This window comes from Centrocercus urophasianus, unplaced genomic scaffold (genome assembly GCF_019232065.1).
Source record: "Centrocercus urophasianus isolate 14NV4802_14NV808 unplaced genomic scaffold, USGS_Curo_1.0 seq_29, whole genome shotgun sequence".
Classification (NCBI taxonomy): Eukaryota; Metazoa; Chordata; class Aves; order Galliformes; family Phasianidae; genus Centrocercus; species Centrocercus urophasianus.
Genome location: NW_024884855.1, coordinates 8136752 through 8161721, shown reverse-complemented (window position 1 = coordinate 8161721; position 24970 = coordinate 8136752). Strand labels below are relative to the sequence as shown.

The following is a 24970-nucleotide window of genomic DNA, read 5'->3' as shown; positions in this document are numbered from 1 at the left end:
ACTGAGAGCCTTGCTGAAAGCTGTGTGCACAACAGAGCTCCTCCAGACACCACTGGGACCTGTAGCAGTTTGGGGTACTGAGCCCAACACAGCAAGGATTTTTGTTATCACTAACATTACTCCAGAGATCCGTAGCTTGCTGCAGGAACCCCTCTTTCTGCCATAAATACCAAAATCTGTCATTTTTGAGGTAGGATGAAACCCTTCCAAAGCTACAGAGTTCATAGCAGGTTTCTGTCTAACCCTGGATCCTTCTAATACCTCCCACGTGTTGGTGGGCCTGGTCCTGGAATCAGGATGGCTCTGGCTTGTGCTACATGGGACAATTCCTCCTAACCTTCAAAATTAAAGGTTTTCCAAAAGCAGCTAGTCCTCATGGAAGCACATTCTGAGATGCTTTAAAGGGGCTGGATATCTTTAGATTGGGTATTCAGCATGAAAGCTCTTCAAATGCAGCAAACAACGTTTAGTGTGCTGGCCAAATTAAGAAACAACAACACAACACCAACAAAACTCAAACCCTGTAATTTAGATGATGGCCAAAACTTCTCTCCAAACTCAGCACAGATGAGCAATGCTGACACACAGCTCCCGTATAATGACACACATCTCTAGTTTAAAGAATGAAACGTCTGACCAAGAAAAGTCCCTTTTCGGACAAGAAAATTATCTATACAACAAACTCTTGAAAACAAGGGCACCCAAAGTGACAGCTGCTTCTGAAACATGGAGCAGGATCCAAGTGAATCAATCGGGATTCGATTGTGATAGCTTGCACAAGTTCCAAGGAGCTTTTTTTTTTTTTTCTCTGGAGCACAGGAAAGAGAACTTCACATGCAGACAAAAGGACCATGTCAGTAGGTGGCCAGCAGCAGGTGGCTGTCACTGCCAGCTGTCACACTGCTCAGGCAGCTTGCTGTTATCTCCAGAGTACAGCATCCACAGAAGGACAAATGAAGGAGGAAGTGGGTGGCATCCATTCCCCCAACTTCCCATCCCAAACTTTTCTTCTTGAGCAGGTCAGCACACCTGCTGTGACACTCTCCTAGCTTCAGCAAACCAGGTGCAATGAGTTATCCACCTAAGCACACAATCAAGACAACTCCTCAACCTCTTGCTGCTGCTGACAGTTCCTTTAATGCTGCTCTATTTCCAGACATCTTTGAGAAGGTGATTCAGCTTTTTCTTTCTTGGGCATTCTCATCATGTCATGCGCCTGCTGGGCTGTCTTCAGCTCTCATGAGCACAACCAGGTTTTTCTTTCTTCCTTCTGACAGCAGTAAGGGAGACGCTGAATGCAAAGCAGTCTCCTCTGAGAATTCCCTCGCTAGGGCCTTCTGATGATTCCCTTGCTAGGGCCAGAGATGTGTTACCTGTAGGACTTGATTAACTTGTTAACAGAGATGTCTTCTTACAGCAAAGCCTCGCAGAAGCAATATGCACTCTGAAGCCAGGAAGAGAGTTACGAATCCGAGAGCTGCATCCAGATAGGAATTTCAAGAGGATCTTCTAAGGAAGCCCGTTGGAAAATGCAGGTATTTCTGGAATGCACCGTATTAAGAAGAAGCCATGGAAAGGGAAAATCAGCCCTCACCAGAAGCTAACTCCTCAAGTTGCCAAACAAATATTCTCCTGTGTTGGATGAATGTTACCTTAAAACTTGCTCTCAAAATTCAGTCCTTGCACCTACATCCTGGAAGGAGGCAGAGAGGAAGTTTGTTCGCTTGATCTGTCCTTGCTTCCACCCCACTGATAGTTATTGCTCCTTCAGCTTTGCCTCCCAATGTAAAGTGCTATTATAGGTCTTTGCTCTTCTGCAGGTCAGACCTGAAGTCATCTACATAACGGTGCTATGATTTACAAAGCAGCCTAAATCAGCTTTATTTTTCCAAAACTGTGTATCTCAGCAACCATCCAACACCCTTGTATTGTATACATAATGGGGTTTCTGCATTCAGGCCTGGCTGCACTAGGTTGACAGCTATGAACATGGCAGCTTTTTGGTTCTTCCACTGAGACTGTCAGTGATTCAAATTAAATTGGACTTTGGTTAGGTGAGTAATTCATCATTTGCAGTGTGACAATACCTGTAATTATTGCTCTTACTGTTATGGCTGAAACTCATATGCAGTAAAGGGATCTTAATATCATGCCAAACCTCACAGTTAATTTAGGTTCTATCTCCTTTCATTTATTCTCTAATAAGCTAATTATTTCATATAATTTGCCATTGAACGTGCCTTTGTAACAAATATATACATGAATTAGTCTATTACACAACAAATGAGGGGAATCAAAACATGAATCACTTTCAGGATTACATAAGGAATTATTATCCTTGCAAACACCCATGGATGCAGCTACTGTTCTTATTACTCTCAGATTTTGTCTGAACTGGGTTGGCTTTCCTGTTTGATGCTTCTCACTCTTCTGCTTAGGTCAGCAATGTGTTTCACTGTTTGGTGTGCCCCACTGTATGTCCCATCTGTATGCCAGGTTATCTGCAAGTTTAAGATCCCTACTATGAAGCTAAACGTCTTTCAGCTTAGCTGCTCAAATCCAAAATCTGGCAGCTGAGAAAGCTCAGCCATGCTGCTAGCTTTGTGCACTGGCATCCCATCCACAAGGAGCAGAGAAATCCAGATTCCCCTGTCAAAGTCTGCTTTTGGTTTTGTTTGTTTGCAGACTGCACAGTATCAGACTGCCCTTGAAAACTCATGGGCACAACTTGCAGTCACCGTACTCAGAAGATTCCTTCCCTATTTCACCTGTGGGGCTCATTTCACCAATCTGCCTCCTGACAGCTCTTAAACCGTGCTAGATTTCAAACTCATTTGGGATAAATCATGAGGGATGCTTTATCCAGCTGAGTCTTAAGATTGCCATTATGCAAACGGGAGGCTCGCCAGCCCTTGAGGTTCAGTCCTCTGTCATAACCCTTGCAAAGTACCACGTATTCATTATTCCCCAGAAGGGCTCAGGACAATTGGATCTGTCTCATTCAGAGCACAGCAGAGTGCTTTCTGCCCAGTAATTCAATAGCATCTCACAGGGAAGCTCCCAGGCTACGAAAGCCGTCAGTTCTACTTTCTGCACTCCTTCCTCTGAGGCCTCATCTAACTGCTGACCTGGTGCTGCCCAGCCTCAATATTAAACGTAATGAGAGCACAACTCAACAGCTTTACTTCTTAAATGTTCTCTGCTTATAGCAATTGTTTTGATTTAGCATCCAACCTCTTGCAGTAATGATTTAGTCTTTCCACACCCAAGCTAAGCAACCACCTTACTCCCAACAGCTGCTACTTTACCTGGAGTTATATTGTTTTCATTTTCTATTCTGAAAACTCAGAGAGGACAAGGGAATAAAGATGCAAGAGCCTTGTTTGTCTGGAAACACTCTTTAGCATTTGGATGGCCTAAGTGGCATTAAATTCATCCATAAACCTGTTGGCATGGGTTAAAGTGATCTACAGCTACAAAATCCAACTTTGCCAGACCCTCTGCTCTTTCCAAAGACCCCAGCTGAAATCTCTGCGGATTAAACCTGCACATCTGCAGGCCATGCATGCTGGAGAAATGGAATACCAACGTGAAACGAAGGCTTGCTGCCTGCAAATCTGCTCAGGAAGCACAAAGGAAGCAGGAACCCTGGAGAAGCACCTGCTCAATTTCAGTGCACTTGCACAGGCAGCCTGAACACACTGGCCTCTGCCTTTTCTCCAGAAAGGACATTGCTGTCCTGTGGTGGGAGCCAGAAAGGACCTTCTGGACACATCATCATCTGTGTGAGAGCAGAAGGAGAAAGCAAGTGCAGCCTAAGACCCACCTAAGACTCATGCTTTGATTTCCCTCTTCCCTTCATGTAGCACTCACTACCAGCTGGGATTCTCTTGTGACATATTAATTCCAGGAGAGAACCCAAGCATCTTTAAAAACAGCATAACAGAGGTATGAGGTCTGTCTGAACCCTTCTGGGTTTGGTTTTGAGCCCCTGACACCAGCAATGGTGCAATTTGAGGTTTGCTGCTGTGTGAGCAAACAAGATGCTCAGAGCAAGCAAACGCCTCTTCACAGCTCTCAGATAAAATGACAAGTTATTACGTTCATATTATAATATGAAACCAGAAGGAAATTCAGGAGTGGAATTTAGAGAGGTGAATGAGCAATTACTTGTCATTAAGAAAACTGAAAGGAGATTGTCTCTCTTTTAGGAAGACGTCACCTGCTCTTCAGGAAAACCAAACAAAATAGGACGTGTAGCTGAAAGCACAAAGAAATCGGTATCAAAAACAAACTGCAAAATAAAGACTGAAAACCACACACACCTCATTTCAAATCCACCAGCCCTACGAGACCACAGCCTTGGGACTGTGCAGATGAGCTCTGCAGTGATCCAGAGCTACAAATGCACTGAAAATGCTCTGGTTACTGAAGTATGCCTTATCATTTGCCACCCGTGAAATCTTCCCCAGCCTGAGTCAGGAGCTCTGTGGTCTTCATTGCAGAGCTGTACAAGAGTGGATCAAGTCAGACTCCAGCCCCACATGGTTAGACATCCCTTCCCAGGAATTCTAGCCAGAATAGTCTGTTTGGGTTATTTACTCCTCCCCACAGCATACCATGCTAACCAGTACGATCTCGTAACTCTTGATTCAGACCCAAATTTTGCCATCATGCTAGCTGCTACATTTCAGAACAATATTAAATCTTGCTTAAGGATGTGGACATTTTTCTCCATTTCCTGATACTGCAGCAATAAATAAGGACCCCAACTCTCAGAGATTTCCTTCTTAGGATTTATCCAGGTCTAATCTGCATTGCCAAAACTTGCCAGACTTTTGTCTGCCTGAAGCATTTCCCCCCTCTTCCAGAACACTGAAAAGTGGCCATTCCCCTATTCTCTCTGAGTGCTCTGTTGGAGCATTGGTGCACAATGTCTGATTCATTTACTCTATGTGTCTTTATGTGCAGCTTCATGCAGGTGGCAAGCAAATTCCTTTCTCCACTGAGGTATTGATCAAAATCCTCCCAAGCAAAGGATGACAAAACAAAGACACAGGAAACCTTTAGAGAATCATACCTGAAATATAGCTATCCAGGCATAGCCAATATTATCAAAATTGATAGCTCCATTGTGTGGGTTTACATCCCCTGCCATGCATACGTTGTAATATTGGTTCCAGTTTATGCAGGCATTCTTGCTGCTGGAGTCAGGGTTGTATAAACTTGGGGTGTAGGAGTCCATGCTCAAGGTGCACTCCACCTTGTACTCCTTCCTGGTTGGGATGTTGGAGCATTTCTGCATGCCGTTCTCACGATGGGATGAGCAGATGAATGGATTCTCCTCTGCTTCGTCTGTGCGGTAGTACGGATGCAGGAAGGTAAGGTTATATGTCCTGGAGGGGAAGAAGGAAAGATGGATGAGAACAGGGTGCCCAGGGAGGTGGTGGTGCCCCATCCCTGCACATACCCACGGTCAGGCTGTGTGGGGCTCTGAGCACTGATGGAGCTGTGGGTGTCCCTGCTCAGCACAGGGAGTGGGACCAGATGGCCTTCAGAGGTCCTTTCCAACTCAAACCATTCTGTGAAATGCTGCTATCCACGGAACATCAACAAATCTTCCTGCAGCTCCACAAGACAGCTGCCATCACACAGTCACCCCCCATTACCATTTTTCTCTGTGCAGTGTCCCCTCCAAGGCTGTGCCCCTGGAGTCAGGAGCACCAGTGCCCATCATGCAGTGCAGATCCAGCACCTGCTCCTCAGTATATAGAGCAACCAAAGAGAAGCAAGACTAATGAAAACTGCCAGAAACATCACTTATGCTGCCTCTTTCCATGGCCAAAAGTAAGACTATGAGTCTGGATCATACCTTATCAGTAGGAGGACAAGGTCTCAGCAACTGTACCGCTCTGAAGTGCCTCCCTTCTGCCTGCAAAATCCCAAAGCCCTGCAACTTGATGCCAATTCCTCCCATTTCCACCTCATCAGACAGGGGACAGGAAGCCACAGCAGAGACATCAGCCCCAGCCACTGCCTGTAAGGCTGTTTGCTTACATCATCGTATAAGGCTCCAGTGATCTTTCAGTTAAATATCAGCCTGAGTTTTCCAAGTGAGCAAATGAGGCAAGACGGCTGACAGCTGAAATGAAGTGGTAAAAAGAGAGGAAAAAAGCAGCCCAAGTACTTCCTACAAGCCAGGGCAGGTAACTTTTTGTTCCCAGCTAAGGATTTTAAGAGAGCTCTTCTGATGCTCAGATCATGCTTCAGATGACCCGAAGGCAAAGCAGCTTTCCAAGAAATTTCCCCCTCAGCACGTCTCCAGGATGAGTGAGCTGAACTTTAATAAGGAGAGAGGCAGCTACGGGCATCTCAAATTCCTTCTGTTCTTGCAGAAGGAAAAAGCCCACATTAATGGGAACTGGATGCTGACTTAATTGGCCTGGATAAAGTTATAAAGCTCTGTTAGAGAGAAGATAAGCAAGTGCTCTAATTGCAGCATGGCAGGGATGTGCCTTTTCCAAGTGGTGCTCTGAATGCAGGCCTCTCCATGGCAATGGACGAGCATTTGTGGGGCACATCAGCACTCACTGCTGAAGCATTGCTCAAAGCAAGAAGGTGAGAAGACCTCCAGCAGCAGATCTGCTGTTCAGAGCGGTGGGGATCTAAGGTGCTCTACAATCAAGAAGAAGATAGGGGAAAAAGCAACACAAATTACATGACCAAGCGAGATGTGGGTAGCAGACAAGCAGGTAATTCTTCAAGACAGGACAGCTGTATTTTTTTTCATTCTGCTCTGAATGTTCCCAACGATTGAATAAATGCGGCTCTAACGATTGTTGAGCAAGTGATACTCTGTCTGATGGTCTGAAATTGCTCCCCATAACCCCCGAGTGAAGTCACTCAGCAACTGCGCTTTAGGAGAGAGCAATTGCTGCAGGGCAGAGCCAAGGGAAATAAGCCCTGAACAACTTTCCTGAACAACCTTTTCCTCTATCAATGAACTACCTCAGATGGGTGCTGAGATTCATCCAGCTGCAAGAGGAGCACAGTAGAAGAATTGGGCATTGTTGGCTGTGAATAACAACTCATTCAGCAGCTATTCACCTCCCATCACACAACACTCCCATTTCCCCCCAGACACAACTGTAAAATCTGCCTCCCCGTATCTTAGATTTGAGAGACAAGGAAGAAACACATGAAAAATGTTTTTTCTTCAGCCCTCTCCTTTCCGCCCACAGAACGGTTTCACTTGGAGGAAATTTCCATATAAAACAAGCAGAAGATAAAGGTGAGCACTGCACCAGCACCTTGTTTGCTGGAAGATCAGACACTCCAAGCAGAAGAGTTTGTCACACAGAGGGGGTTATGGTGGAGAAGCAAAGGATTAAAAGGCACCGAGACACAGGGATGTGTCTGGAGTTGCTACAGCCTGTAGGCAAAGACAGCAGAGGAACTTCAGTGAAGAAACAGAGGGAGTAGAAAAGACAAGCAGCAACTTCTCCTGACTCACCACCAGCAGGGAGCTCTGTTTTGGCCTCAGTGGGTACAGAGGGGCTGCATTCAGATGCAGAAACCAGGACCTTGCAAAGCTGCTCTCTGAGTCCCTAAGGCAATAGCAGGAGAGATACTGAGATGTCTCACATGGTGCCTTCCCATCAAAGCACTAGATCTCCGGTTTAGGTTCTGCAGCTCTCTGCAGTTCTCATCAAATCCTGATGAGATGCATCATGTAAACCCAAAGCATTGGCTCTGGCTGGGCAGCTCCCAGTGCTCAAACCTGCTGCTTGCAGCAGGGAGAGCCACAGGCAAGTCTCACAGCCCATAAGCTGCACACCTGTAGCTACGCATTGAACTCCTATCCCTGCAGCAAGGCTGAGTGATCCTGGAAACATCTCTTGCTCTTTCTTGTTTCACTTAAAGCAATGCCTTTTGATCTGGATGTGCCGCTCCAGATGACACTCCTCCAGACTAGAACTGATCACAAAGGAAAATTTCCTCCAGAGCCAGGAGGAGCTGTGAAACTCTACAAAAACTTATTTCCTTCCCCACCCTGGAAGCAACACCAGCAGCAGGAGTTCCCCGATCGCGAAAGGCAGCTGGCAGCGGGAGGGACAGGAAGGCTCAGCATGCTGCAGCTCACAGGCCAGCATAATTAGGATTCTACCCAGAGCAAAGCTGGACTTGCAGAGGGAGAGGGACCATCTGGAGGGATGATTGGGTAATTAGCAGCTATGGCTGCACAAGCTCCTTTCCCGGGAGCAGTTTCGTGTTCAAATGCAGACACACATACGCCCGTGCCAAGAACACTGCCCATGGAAGAAGTGCTCAGACAGAAGGGCTGATGCGTCAGTGTGATGCTCTACTCCGATCTCACAGCCGAGCCCCTGAGAGCTGCCTCTCCCACTGTGGCACAACGACACACAGCATTCAGCCCCACGAGCTGCCTTTCGCACCGTGGCACAGTGACACATGGCATTCAGTGCTGCGTGCAGCTCACTGCCCTCCCAGCTGCAGGAGGGAATGCACGTACATTGACCCGGATGAATCATCTTCATTTCAGCCTCCAGAGGTGATCTCCAACCTCCTGATGTGCCCAGCCCAGCTGGGCAGGGACACAACTAGCAACATGCCAGCTGGTTCTGTGGGAGCCCATGCACCCAGTTTTGTTGCAGGGAGAATGCAGCCAGGCTGGGGAGCCATAGGACCAAACCCCATCTCATTCCGTGCCTCTCTATTCACTACACATTGCAAGTTGAAAGGCCCTCAGTGAGCCAGTCAGATCTCAGAGGCTGCATGTGGCCTCTGAGTCATGGTGTAGGAAGCCCTGGGCTGAAGGAGAAAAGGCTGCTTGCAGACACGCTGCCTCGGGCTGTGATCTAATAAGCTGCAGAGAGATCTGGGCACAGACGCTGGGGAGAAACGCAAAGAACGACACTTTGGTGACTGTGGGAGGAAAATAAAAGCAGGAAAATAAAGCACAGCTTGATTGCGAAGGGTGGATGAAGTTTGGTGTGGTTCTGCTGCTAACTGGTTTTATCTTCCCTTCTCTCTTCCTTCCTCATTTTTACAACATCCCCCACACCCCCAAAAATAAATAAAAATTACAAACTAAAAGAGTCCTGCTCTTGACAGGCAGTGCATCAACATCAAGTGCACCAGGGCCAGTTCCTGCCCAGCCCTTTTCAAGCCTTTCTCCCTTCTTTGTCTACCTGGACACAGGACATCATAAGCATCCATCCAGCGGGGAGGGACCCATAGTGGCACAGACAGTGCAGTGGGAAGGGACACCCCAACCAGCAGCCAACACTGCAAATTTAAGTCCTTCTTTTAGTTTCCCTGTTTGAAGGTTGTGCTGGCAAAACCAAAAAGGGGAAAGACAGGAAGAGAACAGGAGTGAGAAGTGAAGTGTTGCGGAATGAGAGAATCCCCAACATCCACAGCTACCCTGCCAAGACCACCTACCTCCATGTGCACGAAAGGTCAATTGGACTGCCTTGGTTTTTGCCAACAGGCACAGTTCAAAGAACTTATTAATGGTAATGAATCCACTAATCACGAGACTCTTGTGCTCTGGGGAAAAGTCATGAGAAACAAAGCCCCAGAATGGAGCTTGTTATCACATTAGAAAGGATTAACGCCCCTTTCTCGGCCAGCTGCCCAGCGTGCATCTTTCTCTGGGCTTACAGCAGCTTTGCTGTATTTCCCTGGGCACATTTATGTGCAGGAAGGATAGCACTGAAGCAGGAAAGTCCATCTTCTCTCATATCAAAGGAGGCTTTCTGCCTCATCTGCCCCAGTCTCAGTCCTGCCATGGCATCATCCCTAAGTGCTGGAGCACGGTCCGAACACAATCCTGCTTCAGCTTCCTGAGGAATGGAGGAGGAAAGAGAAAAGGCAGAAAGCACCAAACAAGCTCACTTCCCTCTGAGGGGAGGCTTCGTTCTGGAAGAAACCCCGCTGCCAACCCATCTCTGCAGCATGGAGAGATGCCGGGAGGAGCAATTAAGCAACCCTCAGAAGTATCTTTCAAACTGCCAGCTGCCTGCCTGGGCTGTGTGTGCCTTTGCACAGGTCTACAAAAGCCAAGGAGCCAAAGGCAGTACAATACCAAACGGATACAGAGTTAATTAAGACCAAAACGCTCACATTAGAATTGTCCTGCAGCATTAGATAAACACAAAACACTTCACAGCTCTCTCCCCCTTCCAACCTGCTGAGCTCTCTGAAAGGCTCCGCAAGGAAGAAAACGCTCCTCTGCATAACAACATAACACACAAGTGTTACGTTAAGAGGAGTAGCAACAACCCTCTGGGGGTGACCCAGATCCTTTATTGACCATGGCAGCATCTCCTGCTGGCGGGAGGGACCCAAAAGGGCTGCATGGGGACAGCAGATCTGAGATCTTACAGGTAAACTGCTGGTCACGCTTGCCTTTGCCATCCATGCTGAACTCTCAACTCTCAACTCAGGCCAACCCAAAAGCAGTGTGAAATTTCCCTTTCAGTTCCTACTGCTGGGAATCTCCTACACTCAGAGCCCATCCTGGTACTGCTATTCTTGCTGCCACGTGATGCTAAGTGAAACGGCCTGGCCACCAAACTCTCCAGGAGCTGAAGGGGCTCTGAACCACCGGAGCCCCCAAGGCACAATGTTCACCTCTGGCCAGGGAGTCACAGCCTCACACATCCATTGCAAATACCACGAGAAGCCCTGCCCCTAACTCAGGTCCTCCCCTTCACAGCACTGCAAGAAAACCTGAACCAGAAGCATCGCCTGCTCAGCATAGTGCACCATCCACCCTCAATCACACACAGCTTCCTGGAGCACTGGTGAACATTATTTCTGGCTGGGAACAACAACACTGGGATTTAGCAGGACTTGGCAGATGAGAGTAGATGACCAGCATCTCATTCCTACTTCCTTGCAGAGCTCCACTCTGTTTACTTCTATCCAAAACCAGAGCTTAACTTTAATCCCACAGCCCCTGCCTAAAGGTTTGGATGTTGTTTTGTTCTCATTGGCAGCTTTCCCTGGGAGGGAATGGATGGTCAAGGCTCTCAACAGTGATGCCAAGCACAGCAGCTCAGCACAGGGATGGAGCAAGTGATGGATCCTCTCCAGCCCAACCCTGGGCTTGCATCTCCATGCTGCTTTGCAAGCAGTTAGCATCCTACTGCTGGTCAGTGGGAACTGCTTGTTTGAGTGTGAGTCAACTCACACTCAAACAGAGCTGTGAGTTTGGGCCATGTGCACATCTTTCCTTGTTACACTACTCCTGATTCACTCCATGCCTTTGCACCTACACAACTTACTGTTGGGGTGATGAAGGCCACTGTAAAGCTGGATCAGTGCACACTATCTCCACGCCTGCTAGTTTCCTATGATCTTAAGTTTACCCAGCAAAGCAGACTCAAATGGCAGCTTCAGGCTGGGTGAGAACATCAGAGCTAATCTGGAGTTTCTCTGAAGCTCCTGATGGGCTGTGAAGGTGGAAGGAGAACATCTCACAGTACTCCTGCCTCACCAAACATCTCCCAGTGCTAATCACAAGGAACCTGACTGCTGCAGAGCAGTCAAGACCCTGATAAACAGATCCTGTGGTGCCTATGATGCTGCTAATAGCCTTTACATAACAGCCTGTTTCTTGACTGCTTAATGTCTCTATTTAGCAAACAATCATCTTGTGATTAATTTTAAAAGCTCCACTTCGCAGGAAATCACACAGTATTTTAGACTCCTGGTGCAGGATCTTTGGTGGTCCCTCCCTATCCAGCTACTGCTCTGTGCCACCACACTGCTCAGTGTGAGGCAGGAACAGGACCCAGGGTAAATCCAAGGGATGATACCTGCTCGTTTCCAAGACAATACAATAGCAAGCAGCAGATGATGGCAGACATAATTAGAGGTCCTATCTCCTCTTGAAGAGCTGGAGCTGCCCCAGTTAATTGCCTTCAGGCATTTCCTCACCTCTGAGCCACTGGTGCCTTCAGCAGCCTCTAAGAGGAGACTTTCTGCAAGGATTTGTTTTGCATGCCTCCTTTTTTGCAGGAGTTCCTCACAGACCAACACAGCAGTTGTCACAGTGCTCTCATGCTTTCGTTTGGTCTAAATCCTCAAAATTCCCCCTGTCAGGGTTCTCAGCTTCCTTGGACACGGTGTGAACACCTTCATACTCCAGGGAAAAAACGAGAAAGCCACTGCAAACCCTCAGAAAGCTGCCAACAAGAAGCAGCTAGATGGACTTGGAGTCTTGCAGCCAGCAACCAACAGTGTCTGAGTGCCAGGAGGGAAATGGGATTCAGAGGGTGTGCTGAGGGGGCCACTTCTGAGCACCCCCTGAGTGCCACCATCAGCACAATGGGCTCCTCCATCAGGGAAAAGGGAGAAAGGAAGAACAGGAGATTTCTGCTGTACTTACGTTGCCAAATTCCTGTCCAGGAAACATCTGTTTCTTAGCAGCCCTGCCCAGAGCTGCACACCAACGATCCCAAAGATGAAGAAGACAAAGAAGCACAAGAGGAGGACGTTGCCTAACATAGGCAGAGTATCTAACAGCAGGGTGACGAGTATTCGCATACCTGGGGGGAGAAGGAGAAAACAGGTTAGAAGAACTGGGTGATGGGGCAAGCAGGATGCTCCACGCCTTGCAGCCAGGGCACAGGAACTGGGGGGTGCCCATCAGATTTTCCATTCAGTCCTGCAAATCCCTGCGAGGCTTCTCTGTATACATGCAAGCACATTAGGGGCTCCCCAGCACCTGTGCTGCCAGGGACAAGTTGATTTCTGTGCAAGAATTCTCAGCTTAAATAAAAGGATGGAGCAGTGACTGAAGCTCGCAGGGCTGCAGCAAACCTTTGTGTCCTCATCAGCTGCTGGCATCGCTCTCTGAATGGACTGAGCAGGGATTGGGTGCTGCCCCAGGGCACCTTCAAACCCAAAGAGAATGCCAGAATAAAAAGAGAATGAGGACTTGCTGCACGGCAGAGGTTAAATGAGCCTTGGAGACAGTGACCAGCTCTGGTTTCAACAGCAGATAATTGATGAGAGGAGGAATAATGAAAAGAGCAACAGACAAAAGCAAGTGCTAAATCATAGGAAGGAATAAAAGAAGAAGCTGAACATCAGGAGCCCAGTGCTCGGCAGAGAGAAGGGCTCAGGTTTACAGCATGATGGCAAACCTTGCATCTGCAGGGTCAGGTGGTGACACTGCCGCCGCCCTTGGAAGCATTTTGTCTCACTAAGAAGTGTTCAGCAAACTCCTTTCACCACCTGTGTGGGGTCTGCTCCTCAGCCCATCAGCTGTCCCACGAGGGGATGGGACTTGGAGCAACCTGGTCTAGAGGGAGGTGTTCCTGCCTACAGCACAGGTTGGAACTGGGTATCTTAAAGATCCCTTTCAACCCAAAGCATTTCTATGATTCTATGAGCCACATTCACAGCAATGTGAGCTGTTTTTCCCCCCACTGATTTCCAGCTCACCACCAGTTTCCAATGCTCCTGCTCATACCGTGATGCCCCTGGGCCTGGTGAAAGGAGGAGTGATGCACCACGATGCTTCCAGCTCTGCACCTATCTATCTTACAAAAAAAACGGTTAAAATTCCTCTCTGTGTGCCAGACAACGTTTTTCCGCTCAGCTACTTCTGGTATTTTGGGTTGTTTGGTGGCACTGTTCTGGAGATGGAAGCCATCTGCTCTCTATCTGGGTGCTCGGGGCTCTCAGCAGAGTACAGCTCTGCCATGGGAAAACTCCGTGAGCACTGCCTGGGCTGAAAAGAGGATTTCTTTTTGTTCCCATTCCATGTGAAACGGGCTTGGAACCACACAGCAGAAAAGTAAAAATAAAGCAGCAAAATGGGCTTGAAAAAACAGCAGCCACTACTAAAAAAAAAAAAAAAAGCAAAACAACCACCCAAACTACAGCCCCTGCCAAACGTATAAATTGCAGAAATTGTATTTTTCCAGTCATTTCCAAGGAATAATTTCTAATAGAGACGATGTTTTTATTGGCTGGGGTTCTCCTTTCTCTTCTTAACAAATGAAAATAAAATAATTTCGTGGGTGAATTTATTGTGCCTGGAAGCACGGCGCTAGCAGCCCTGGCTGGAGCCCAGGAAAGTGCCCAGGCACCACAGGGATACATTGCTGGGCAATTTCTCATGGGTCCCTGCAACTGCGTGCCAGCTCAAGCCATAATTCATATTTGCTCAGTGTTGTTCTGTGGCTGAAAACACCGCTCTGGATGATGGCATCCCACTGAGGACGTGGGCACAGACTGAGAAGTGGGGGTGTCCCAGGTGATTCCCCTGTTGGAGCTGGAGCATCCCTATGGATGAAAGAGCAGCAACGGAACATCGCTGGAAACCTCAAAATCCAAGACACAGAAGGTTTTTGCTGTCCTTTCTCTGCAGGCTCTGGATTACAGCATCAGTCTGAAACAGCGACAGCAGTAAAGAGCCAAGCGGAGGGAGCTGGTGTCTCATAAACAGGTAAATCTGTGATTATCCATCCTCCAGGCCTGGCACGCTGGACAACACTAAAAATGGGCTTAAATCTTTGGGTTTGATCCCATAAGCTATTAACAAAACTTGATGGTTTCCTATTGCCTGTCTTCTGACCAAAAGAAAACAACCTCACTATCACGGGTAGTAGCAGACAGCCTGAAAGACAAACTTCAAAGCTCCAACATCGGACTGACAAAGAGAACTGCATGTTTGTCTGAAGCACTGGAACTGAAACTGACCCAGGGAAGTTTGCCGTGCTTTCTGCGGATGTGCCGACGTGACGGGCAATGAATCCCAGCAGGATGCTCAGGAAGGTTGGTTGGACCTGATGATCCTATTGGTCTTTTCCAACTTTCATGATTCTATAATTAATTCTATGGTTCTATGACTGGTGGGGTGTGTTATTCAAACATGCTCTTAAAAAGACCCCAAAATGTATGTTTTTGTGGCGAGAAGCATGCATGATTTCCATGCAATGCTGCTGCATTTTGCGTTGAGCAGAGCATGGTTAGAAAGTGAATGAAGAGCAATGAAATTAGTGCCTTGCAAGGGTCACTCAGCAGACAGCTGGTATGGCAGGAAATTATTTCATCTTGTTGGTTCATCTGTCAAATTGGATTTAGGAGACAAGCAGCTGAAGCCATTCGAAAATGGATTTAGGGACCACTTGAACTTCCTATTGTGGATGAACCCAATTTTCTACTACGTGACAGCAAACCCTTCTTCATGGTGTTTTACCAACGATGGAGAATACCACGTTTCAAACCCTGAACTCAAAGAGACTGAGAGACCTTAAATAACCTAGAGGAAAAAAGCAAGTCCATCCCAGGCAAGAAGATCTCTTCTAGAATAGATCTCTCCCCTTTCTTTAGGGGAACTTCGCTATTTAGTGGGAGATGGGAGTTACTTGCTTCAGAGAGTTCACAAAAATGCTAGAAATCAGCTACAAAAATTCAGCATCCCAGGTATAAAATCTCCCTTGTCCTTTGCTAACACCACTAATAATAATAAATGACGTCCAATTTCACATTAAAAAAAAAAAAAACCACAACCCAAAATCAATGAACTTGCCCTCGGCAGCAAGAGAAGAGAACATCAGAAAGCTTAAAGCTGAGCCCTCCAAAGCCATGCTGATGGTTACTTACTTGGGACCCTGTTAATGGCTCGCAGCGGCCGCAGCACGCGCACGGTGCGGATTGCAGACAGGCTGACGTTGTGTCCATCCAGAGAGTACTCCATCATGCTGCAGGGAAAGAGAGAAGAGGTGTCAGGGCATAGGATGCAGCACGAGCAGGAGGCTGTGGGGTGGGGGAGCAGCTCCTGATGTGCTGTTGATATGGGATATAATGGATATTCCCACCTTCGAAGGGCTGCAGACACTCATGCAAGCAGCATGGTGCATGGACAGCTGACGGGCATGCACCTGGGGAGCTTCTGTTCAAGCAGGACTTGGCACAACAGGGAGCTGCAAATAAGGGACACAGAGCTGGGGCTCCCCATGGCTCACCCTTGCTGTTATCTCATTGTGCACAGCTCCACAGCAATGAGATGTTCTGATGCTACACCCCCTGCCCTCATCCCAGTGCATTTTCACACCAGCTTATCCATCCTCCTATGACCAAAGTGTGAATAATGAAGCCAAAAAAACAACTATGAAGTAGTTTGGTTCTCATTTTATTATTAAGAATAAGGAACATTTTATTTTTCAGGCTCCGTCTCCATTTCACATAAATATTTCTCTCCCAGGCTGGGAAGGACATTAAGTTTAGTCAGTTTTCTTCTTTTATAGCAACGAGTGGCAAATGTGGGTAGTGTTGTTTTTTAATGGGGTTATGGCTAGTTAGCACGGCTGTAATTACAATTTATGAGTTTGACTACAGGGAAGCACTTATAAATATATCACAAATCTCTCACCATGTCTGTTCAAATAACATAACAGCATCAGTAGAACCCTGCAAGTAAGCTGCTGGATACCATAAGGAATGAGCATTTAAAAAAATAAGAAAATCAACAGATACAGGAGACAAGCAGAACTGCTGTCAGAAGAAGCTTCGGTGGAGAGATTTTCAGGTTAAGCATTCTCCAGCCAGGGTACCATCAAGAAAAAGTTGCCATACTTTCTGGATTTCAGGCAACAGAGAAGAAGGGTTTGGTTTAGGGCCAGCCTTGCTTGGTAATATCACTACCTGGGTGCTCCTGCACTTCTTATTTGGTGCCTTGCTCCGCTCTGCTGAGTTTGCCTGGGAATATCCAGATGCTTGCCTCTCTGTTGCCTTGGAAAGAAGCTTCTCAGTGTCACCTTGCAAAATCCCTGCTATGACACAGAGGCGACTTTGCACCTTGAACCTTACTCTGTGCCCAGCAGTGACTTGGGGCTAGCTATTTGATAACCTCCCAGGGGTGGGTTTTTTGCCCCCTGGAGCAGTTAGCATTTCTTTATAAATCAAAACCACCTTAAAGCTTGTATGTAGGAACTGAGCCCAGCATGACGAACAGACACAGCACAACACCAGACCTTACACCCAACATGAGCAGCCAGAGTGGGGCTGCAGGGACCACCCAGTGGAGATGCCATTCCCCACCTGCACCGAGGGGCCCAGAGCCAGCACTGGAAGCAGCCCTTGCAGGAATAGGGACAGCACTGTCTCAGTGCATAGAGCTGAAGCCTGAGCCTGCTGGCTGGCTTGGTCCCAGCACAGCACACACACACGATTTATCAGGTGACTGAACATGTGGGTTTTGCTGTAACTGAGACAGTTTTTGAACTCCTAATAGCATGTGAAAGGAATACGGACTGCTCCATGCACCCACATGCTTGTTTAAGGGCCAGCTCCTGGGGCTACACTTGGAGTTTCAATAGTGCTGAAGAAAGACAAATAATCCAGGGTATGGCCTAGGAAACAGCCTTTCTGACTCCAACATTCTGGATTTCCATGGCATTCCACTTAGGATTTCAAAGCAAGTTGCCCACTGTAGCCATCTTGATCCACCTGATTGATAGTGACGGATTCCAGGTTGGACCTGTTGCAGCAAAATCCTTCATGGAAAAGTCCAAGGATCCTTTGCCAAGGAGAAGCTTGGGGTCCTGATTGCACATTGCACTTTTCAGCCAAGGATACCTTGGAAAACTCCAATGGAAACTTGCTGGAGTTGGATGTTAGGGATATGCATGGACTAGAGGTGATTCCCCACAGCCTCTGGGTAGTGGGAAAAAAGAGGCACAGCCTTTGTCTGCTGCTGTGAGCAGCTCCTACTCCTCCAGCTGTCAAGATAAAAATGTCCAAAGCATACCACATGAGCCTGCAGCACCTCCAGGGAAGGATGCACAAGAAACATCTCTGCTTTCAGCCTTTGTAGACAGCATTTTTGATGCTTGGGAAATGCTTTCAACTTGGCTTCTGGACAGACCCAGAGGTTGTGAGCTCCATTTGCTCTGAAATTTTCCAGGGTACATTTCTCAGGCAAGCAGAACATGAAAGGGCTTTCAGTGCTGGAACAAACTTCAGACACAATCTGTTGCTAGAGGCAGAAGATATGTTTATTTTGTAGTTTCCCTGCTCACCCTCCTTTCTCTTTGGTACACTTGCTTGTCAGCCAAATCAGCTTATTTAAGGACAGCAAATAGGACAAACAATGCAGGCAGCTCTGTGCAGCACTTCTTATCAGAACTGCTTCATAAGAACTGCAACACAGCCATCCACTCTTTGGAAAAAGCACCTGTTATTCCAGCTGTGTGTTCCTTGCTATATGGCCCAAATATACTCAAGTACACTGCCATGACCTGTTTGATGGCTCTGCCTGCCCATCAGGAGAGCTCAGCATAGGGTCCTGTTGGTGCGTTGGTTATGAACGTTACGTTTCTGACCCCACGTTTCCCCCACAGTCACAGCCCCACTCTTCTACTAAATGTTCAAATGCTGCTGCAGCAGCTTGGGAAATTAAAAATAAAAAAGAAAAAAATTATTATCAATGACTGCTGTTGTTCTTGCTGTTCTTCCCTAGGCTGAAACCTCACACTGGTTCAAAGCAGCTCTGCTCAGGAGGGCTCCTGTCTGATTCAAGCCTGTAAGGCCATTCCAAGCTGTACACCAGACAAATAACGTGGATGAAAATGCAACTCTCTAAGAGCAATTAAGATTGTACATTGCTAATGTAAGGGTAAAAATGGCTCAACGTATTACAGGAATGTTCTAATTAACCCCAGGCTAGTCATTATAAAACCAGGAACTCAGAAATAAGGCAGAGCTTTGTCATTAAAGCAGTCTATCCACTCGTAGGGTACACTGAGCAGGTAAGAGAGCCTGGAGTTTCTAAAATCCATCTATTTATAGAATAAAGTTTTAGACTTGCCAAGTTTTCAGTTCACACAGTTCCAATTTTGCAGGAGCTGATGTCAAAAGCAGACAGATCTTCCTGGGGTGATTCCACAAATAAACTGTATCTATTTATTAACACATCCTACACAAATAAGCAGCTGTGAGAGACGGTATATAAACATAAACCAACAGAAGTTTACTGGAGACATGTGCATGCACTCGTAATTTGGGAGGATCAGCAACAGCAGCTGCTAGTCAACTTCTGGAGAGCCTCTCGCACTGGGATTTCAACCTTCTGAAACAGATTTCAGGCTCTATTCCCCTTGTTTGTCTAATTTCTGCCTCTGTCTCATTCTAATGATACCACGTGGCAGGAGTAGGACTGAGCTGCCCTGTGCTTTCTCCATCCCTTCTCAAGATGGAAACCTTACCGTGAGCACTGGGTTAGATCAGCACAAACCTGGTTTGACGTTGGCCAGAGGATCCCTACTGGCAACTCAAAGGCTTTTGCCCTGACAGCCACGCTGCACTCCATAACCTGGTGTGATTGCCAGAGGTTAAACCAAATGAGACCTATGGGACTTGGTTTTGGCTGGAGCTGGGAATCATACACAAGATGTAATGAAAACCAGCCAGGACAACCTACAGATTGGGTTCCCTGGCGTTTTCTGGCATTCACGTCAAAGGCAACTTTATGAGGTTTTGTTACTGACCCTGCCATCACAATGAAGAAGTCCAGGCGATTCCACGTGTCTCCAAGGTAACACTTCTGCCCGAAGATCCCCAGAGCCACCATCTTGATGACCATCTCCACCGCAAAGAAAGCGAAAATGAAGTCGTCAAATGCCTGGAGACCAGTAAAAGATTATTACAGTCAGTTCTGCTGTGCTCTCTTACCATGGAAAGGGAAAGCAGAGGCACTGTTTATCCTGGCAGAGGCTGCAGGGCTGGGCAGTGGTACCAAAGTGCCACCTGCTGAGCTCAGAAATACGACCTACAGCACGTGGTGGGTGATGGCAACCCCTGGGCATAGCTTCGTGCTCGGTCTGTTGCCTGTAAAGCATGAGCATTAGTCTCTGGCATTGCCATTTGAAGGCCTAGGTGGATTATTGGTAAATATGACAGTGCCCACATGGAAGCCAAGTTCCCATTGTACACCAATGTCCATTCGCATGGCTGTGTGAGCTGCACCTTCTCTGGATATTACCTTATCCCTTGATAAACTACAGTTTCACTCCATTATTTCACTTCTTTTAATAATTAGCATCCAAATGTCACTATAAAGGAGTTAAGGTTTTTCTACCTCATATTTTGGCTTCTGTTAACTCCTGCAAGCTGTGACAGCACAAAATAGCAATGGCTTTAGTCACAGACCTTTTCTGCCTGCAAACTCTCTGGGATAACACTCTGTTTTTCACAAATACACTCAATACATTGTAATCATTCAGCCAGTACCAGGCTTTGAAAGGAGAAGGAGCTGCTGGGAAGGATCCCAGTCTCCTCCTTGTAATGCTGGGACACTCAGAAGGAATTAAAGCAGCAGGTACACGAGAGATTCAAATGCATTGAGTGTGTTGCACTACCACGTGTCAGGGTGACAGTGAATGCCCAAGTGTGTCTGACTGCAGAAACCACCACCACGTGTAGGGCTTTCTGGGTATCCTGGGGACATGATGGGTCCCAGCTCAGGGCCAGCCTTACCTCCAGGATGGTGCAGCGCTCTGACTGGCACTCCACGTCCTCGCAGGGCTGGAACATGCCCAGGGTGACACAGTTCAGAAGGATGACCAGCATGCTGACGTGCTCGAACCAGGTGAGAGGAGGCGTTAAGGAACACATGCATTGCCAATAGGAAGCCTAGGAACCGCACAACTTACACGTTACAAACCCTAAGCTCATCACACAAACTGAAAACACCCCTTAGCATCCCAGATTTGCTAAAATCTGAAGTCCACCCAAAGTCCTGCACTCCACCATCCTGCTGTATTTTGTGCATGCCGAGGGCAGCCCTCTGTCCTCCTTCCATAGCAGCACTCATTTCCAGAACTCAAGGGTTTTTACCACCGAACCACCCCAAAAGTTTGATAGCATTAACTCTGTCATTGCCAGATGAAGAAAGACAAAATGAGTGAATTCAGGCATCATCACCACCAGAAAACAGCTTGCAACCCATTCCTTGCTCCAATCCATAGGGCTGCTTCCCTTATTTCTATCTCATGCCAAAGGAATGGCATTGTAACACAGCTATCTCTCCCCTGCACAGTTTTTAAGCTTCATGGAGTCCAAATTAAGCTCTGCACCATGACTGAAGACGAAAGCAAAGCCAAGCCATCATGACCAGGACGAGTTTTGGCAAGGCCAGCCATACTGGCATGCTGCAACATGGAATGTAAGGCACAGGGTGCTCAGCACAGCTTTAGGGAAGGAAAGGGTTCAAGGCTGTCACCACAGTCACCAAAAAAAAAGACTGCATTGTCTTGCAGGATCCACCAGTGTTCAACATTAATACTTACAGCACAATAAGTGGTGATTTGCATCACTGCAAAACAGGCCCAGAGCTTATGGTTACTGCTGTTGGTATAACTATTAAAAATAATTAAATAAAAAAAAAAGGTTCTGGGGAACTAAACAGGAGTTTCACGAATTAAAGATGAATGAGAGAACTGTTCTTGGGAAAATAATTGGAAACACCTGTGTACGAATAAACCTTTATGCTTTCAAACACACCAGTGAGGGATCATGGAGAGGGAAGAGCATAGGCATTGTCTCATTTCTGATAACGAAAAACTGCCTTCTTTGAATTTGTCTAAAATGGACACACGTGGAATAAACCAAACAACTGAAACAAACAAAACTGGGCTCCCTCGATGGGAGCTGGAGCAGGTGAGCTTCTGGCCACAGCCCCAGAGCACTCGTGTCTGCAGCAGCACCAGCACTGGTCTGTTTTAATTCCTCTCTCCCTTTGACTTTGTTCTGATTTCTGACATTTTTAGGGGCTGTCTGGCTCCCCTTTCCTCTCAGCTAATTAGGAGCAGAGCAGTAATCCTGCTCCACAGAGAGAACAGCTCATGTCAGACCCAAACAAATCCTCACCCATGGCCACGTCCTACTTACAGTATTTGCATTGCTTGATGGGATTCGTGTGGATATCCCTGTAAACACAGCTCCTGGACTGTTCCCAGGGTGCCTGCAGCCGCATTCATTCCACTTACATATGTGGATTATTTTTTTCTTTAAAGAAAGAAATAAAAGCATATGGATTTTGAACCATAAACGAGTAAAACCTGTGTAGCATGCTGATGAATGAGGTCTGCTTCCCCTGGAGGAGAACATAAGGATCTGTTTACTCCAGCCTTGCTCCTCCACTGCAACAGCAATGGGGAAACACTGAGCTCACATCACCTGCACTTTTCCCTACAGCAAGAATGAATGAGGCTTCAGAATCACTGTCCAACATGGGCTGCTTGCTCTGTTCCTGCTCTCAGTCTGCTCTCTGCCATCCCAACCTCTGTTTTCAGCAAAGCCAAACAAGAATTAGGTTTTGTTTTCCATTAGAAAACACTGATTAGTCAAAAGTGAATCAACAGCATGGACTGGCTTTGACAGCCACACTCCATCAGAATGGAGTTTTTCAGATAAAACAAAGAAAAGCCTGTCCCCAGGAAGGCTTAACTGCTGCCGAATGGAGACTTCAGGAGTGCGGGCAGTTTGTTTGCTGCTCAGATCTTTCTCACCCTGGTGCCAAATCACTCTGTGAGCCAGGGTCAGCCTCCTCCAAATGGCAAAGCTGCAGCAGCAAGAAAGAAGACAGAAGAACTTTGGCTACTTTGGAAGAAAAGGCTGAGGAGGAGCTGTGGGGAGTAGCTCTGCTTTGGTGGGAGAATGTAGCGGAGGAGGAAGCATTAAGTCCCTGCCCTACTTAATTTTGAATCAGATTAATGATGGCGATTTGCTCCCTAATTTGAAAGCAGGATTACCCCGAGAGCTCTGCCCTAATGGGACTAATCCTCCCTCCCCCTGGTTTGCAGATATTCAAGGCTCAGCTCACTCCCTGCTTCCTTGCTGCTAACATTAGCAGAGCCCCCAGCTTTGGGACTCAGCCCTTGGCCAGCCAGAGCCCCCTGGAGCCCCCCAGCCAGTTTTCTGACTGCAAAACTGGTACCCCAGGCTACCATAGATATCACTGCTCCAGCATCATCCCCTTCAGAAGCAGCCAACTTCGTGACTCTCAGGCTTGAAAAGATGCAAAGGGGAGATGCAGATGAACCGCTGGAGGCAGTCATCGCAAAAGATTTGCTCAGTGTTTCATCCTTTGCTGCACATTCCAGGATAACAGCATCCAAAGCGAATCTGGGCCAAGCTCACATAGTTGCACATGCCCTTTTGCTAAAATCTAACCCTGTGTTTACAAGAGGCAGCACAGAAATTAGGCCCTGCCCCATTATTCGTGTTGGTACCACCTGCTGCTAGTTCAGGGGCTGGTGCACACCAGCAGCTTTCATGGGGTTTTATCAAATCACCACCAGCAGTGGCTTGAGGTTGGAGAGTGCTGGTTGCCCAAAGATGCCCCAACATGGCCACATCTTCACGTCAACACACAGCTGACCTCAGCCCCATAGCAAAGAAGTAGAAATGAATGACTCTGCTTCATTGAAAAACCCAAACACAAACCCAGCCTCTCCCAGCTCCTTGCCCCATAAACTTCTGATTCTTGGCACAAAGAGAGGTGCAGTGCAGAATGAGCAGCAGTGATGCAACTTGGATCTCTGCTGCATGCATTTCGTCCAGCAAAATGATGTGGAGAGTTCCTGTTTCTGGGAGACTTCACTGTACTTACACATTTGCACAGTGTTATAAAGGGATTTCTTGGCCTGCAGGCCAAAATCTTAATATTTCCTTTAAAAATCTGGAAGCCTCCTTCAACAGAAAAATGAAAGGCCTAAAAAAGAAAATGCTTGTCTAACCAGAAAGCAATGTTTTCAATACTCACATTAAAGCTGCCCAGGTTCACTGCCAAGTCTGCAGCCCCAGGCTGCATTTCAGTGCCTTTCTCCTCAAAAAACAAAACAAAACAAAACAAAAAAACAAACAAACAAACAAAAAAACAAAAAACAAAAAAAAAAAACAACCAAAAACATGGAAAACTCCAGGTGTGGGCATGGGAAGGGCTCAGTCATCCCCTCACACACTGCTCTTCTCCTCCCTCGCCTCACCATTAAGATAATCTCTACCATCCATCCCTTGAATTTTAGAAATATTTCTGCAATAAACACAATAAAACCATAGTGTCACAGCAGTGCCATAGAGCTCCTTGCTCCATCCCAAGCCTCATGATGAAGCAAGTGCTGCCTAACCCCAGGGGCAGGGGAAGCTGCCCTGGCCCCAAACCACAATAGAGCAGTGGGAGCCCAGTACCCAGCACCAGCAAAGCAGTGAGACAAGCTCATCGTCCTTACTGTTTTCCCATAATCTTATTATTTTTAAGCCAGTCAGGGGATTTTGGAGACTTAACCCATTATTTTAAAGGCCTGGATCTGGTGGCATTGCGATTATTGCTGTTACCATACCTGCACATACTGCACACAATGCTGAGGAATAACACACAGCAATAAAAGCCAAGTTATAGTTACAAGGAGAACATATGTTTACAGAAGCAGCAGCCAACTGAAGTTTCAGCTTTTACAATCTAAAATGTGACTAATGCACTAAATATACACATACACATATATATGTACACACACATTTGTGGGATGAGGATTTTCAGAGCAGTCTTGGAGAGCTGAGTATGCAATGCACCTGGGGATGTAATTCCTGTGTTGCAACTCCACAGACTTACTTTCCATTCAGTAACAAGGCCAGCTGGAAGCCAAGGTGCTGCTCGCAAGCTGCCGAGCCCAGCATCCATCCCTGGCAAAGGACTTTGGGGAGGTTAGGATGCTCGGTCCCCACCATGTGGATATACATTGGGATGGCGCATACAAAGCAGCTACCATAGGAGACAGCAGCATGGCTCTGGAGCAGTGAAATGGTTACAGGAATCAAAGAACTGTAGAACGGTTGGGATGGAAGAGACCTTAACGATTACAGAACTATAGGATGAGAAAATAAGTTGGGTTGAAGAACCATAGAATGGGTTGGAAGGGTCCTG

The 24970-nt window shown here is 47.0% G+C and overlaps 1 protein-coding gene across 1 annotated transcript in view; it reads right to left on the bottom strand.

Moving 5' to 3' along the window:
* Positions 1 to 24970, bottom strand: part of CACNA1H (calcium voltage-gated channel subunit alpha1 H) — a 200406-nt gene that overhangs the window by 87769 nt on the left and 87667 nt on the right. The window contains exons 3-7 of the mRNA XM_042827689.1: positions 20524 to 20635; positions 19536 to 19669; positions 15652 to 15749; positions 12422 to 12581; positions 5081 to 5396 (exon numbers count right to left, since the gene is read on the bottom strand). Coding sequence (XP_042683623.1) covers positions 5081 to 5396; positions 12422 to 12581; positions 15652 to 15749; positions 19536 to 19669; positions 20524 to 20635 — 820 coding nt within the window. The remainder of the gene's footprint in view (positions 1 to 5080; positions 5397 to 12421; positions 12582 to 15651; positions 15750 to 19535; positions 19670 to 20523; positions 20636 to 24970) is intronic.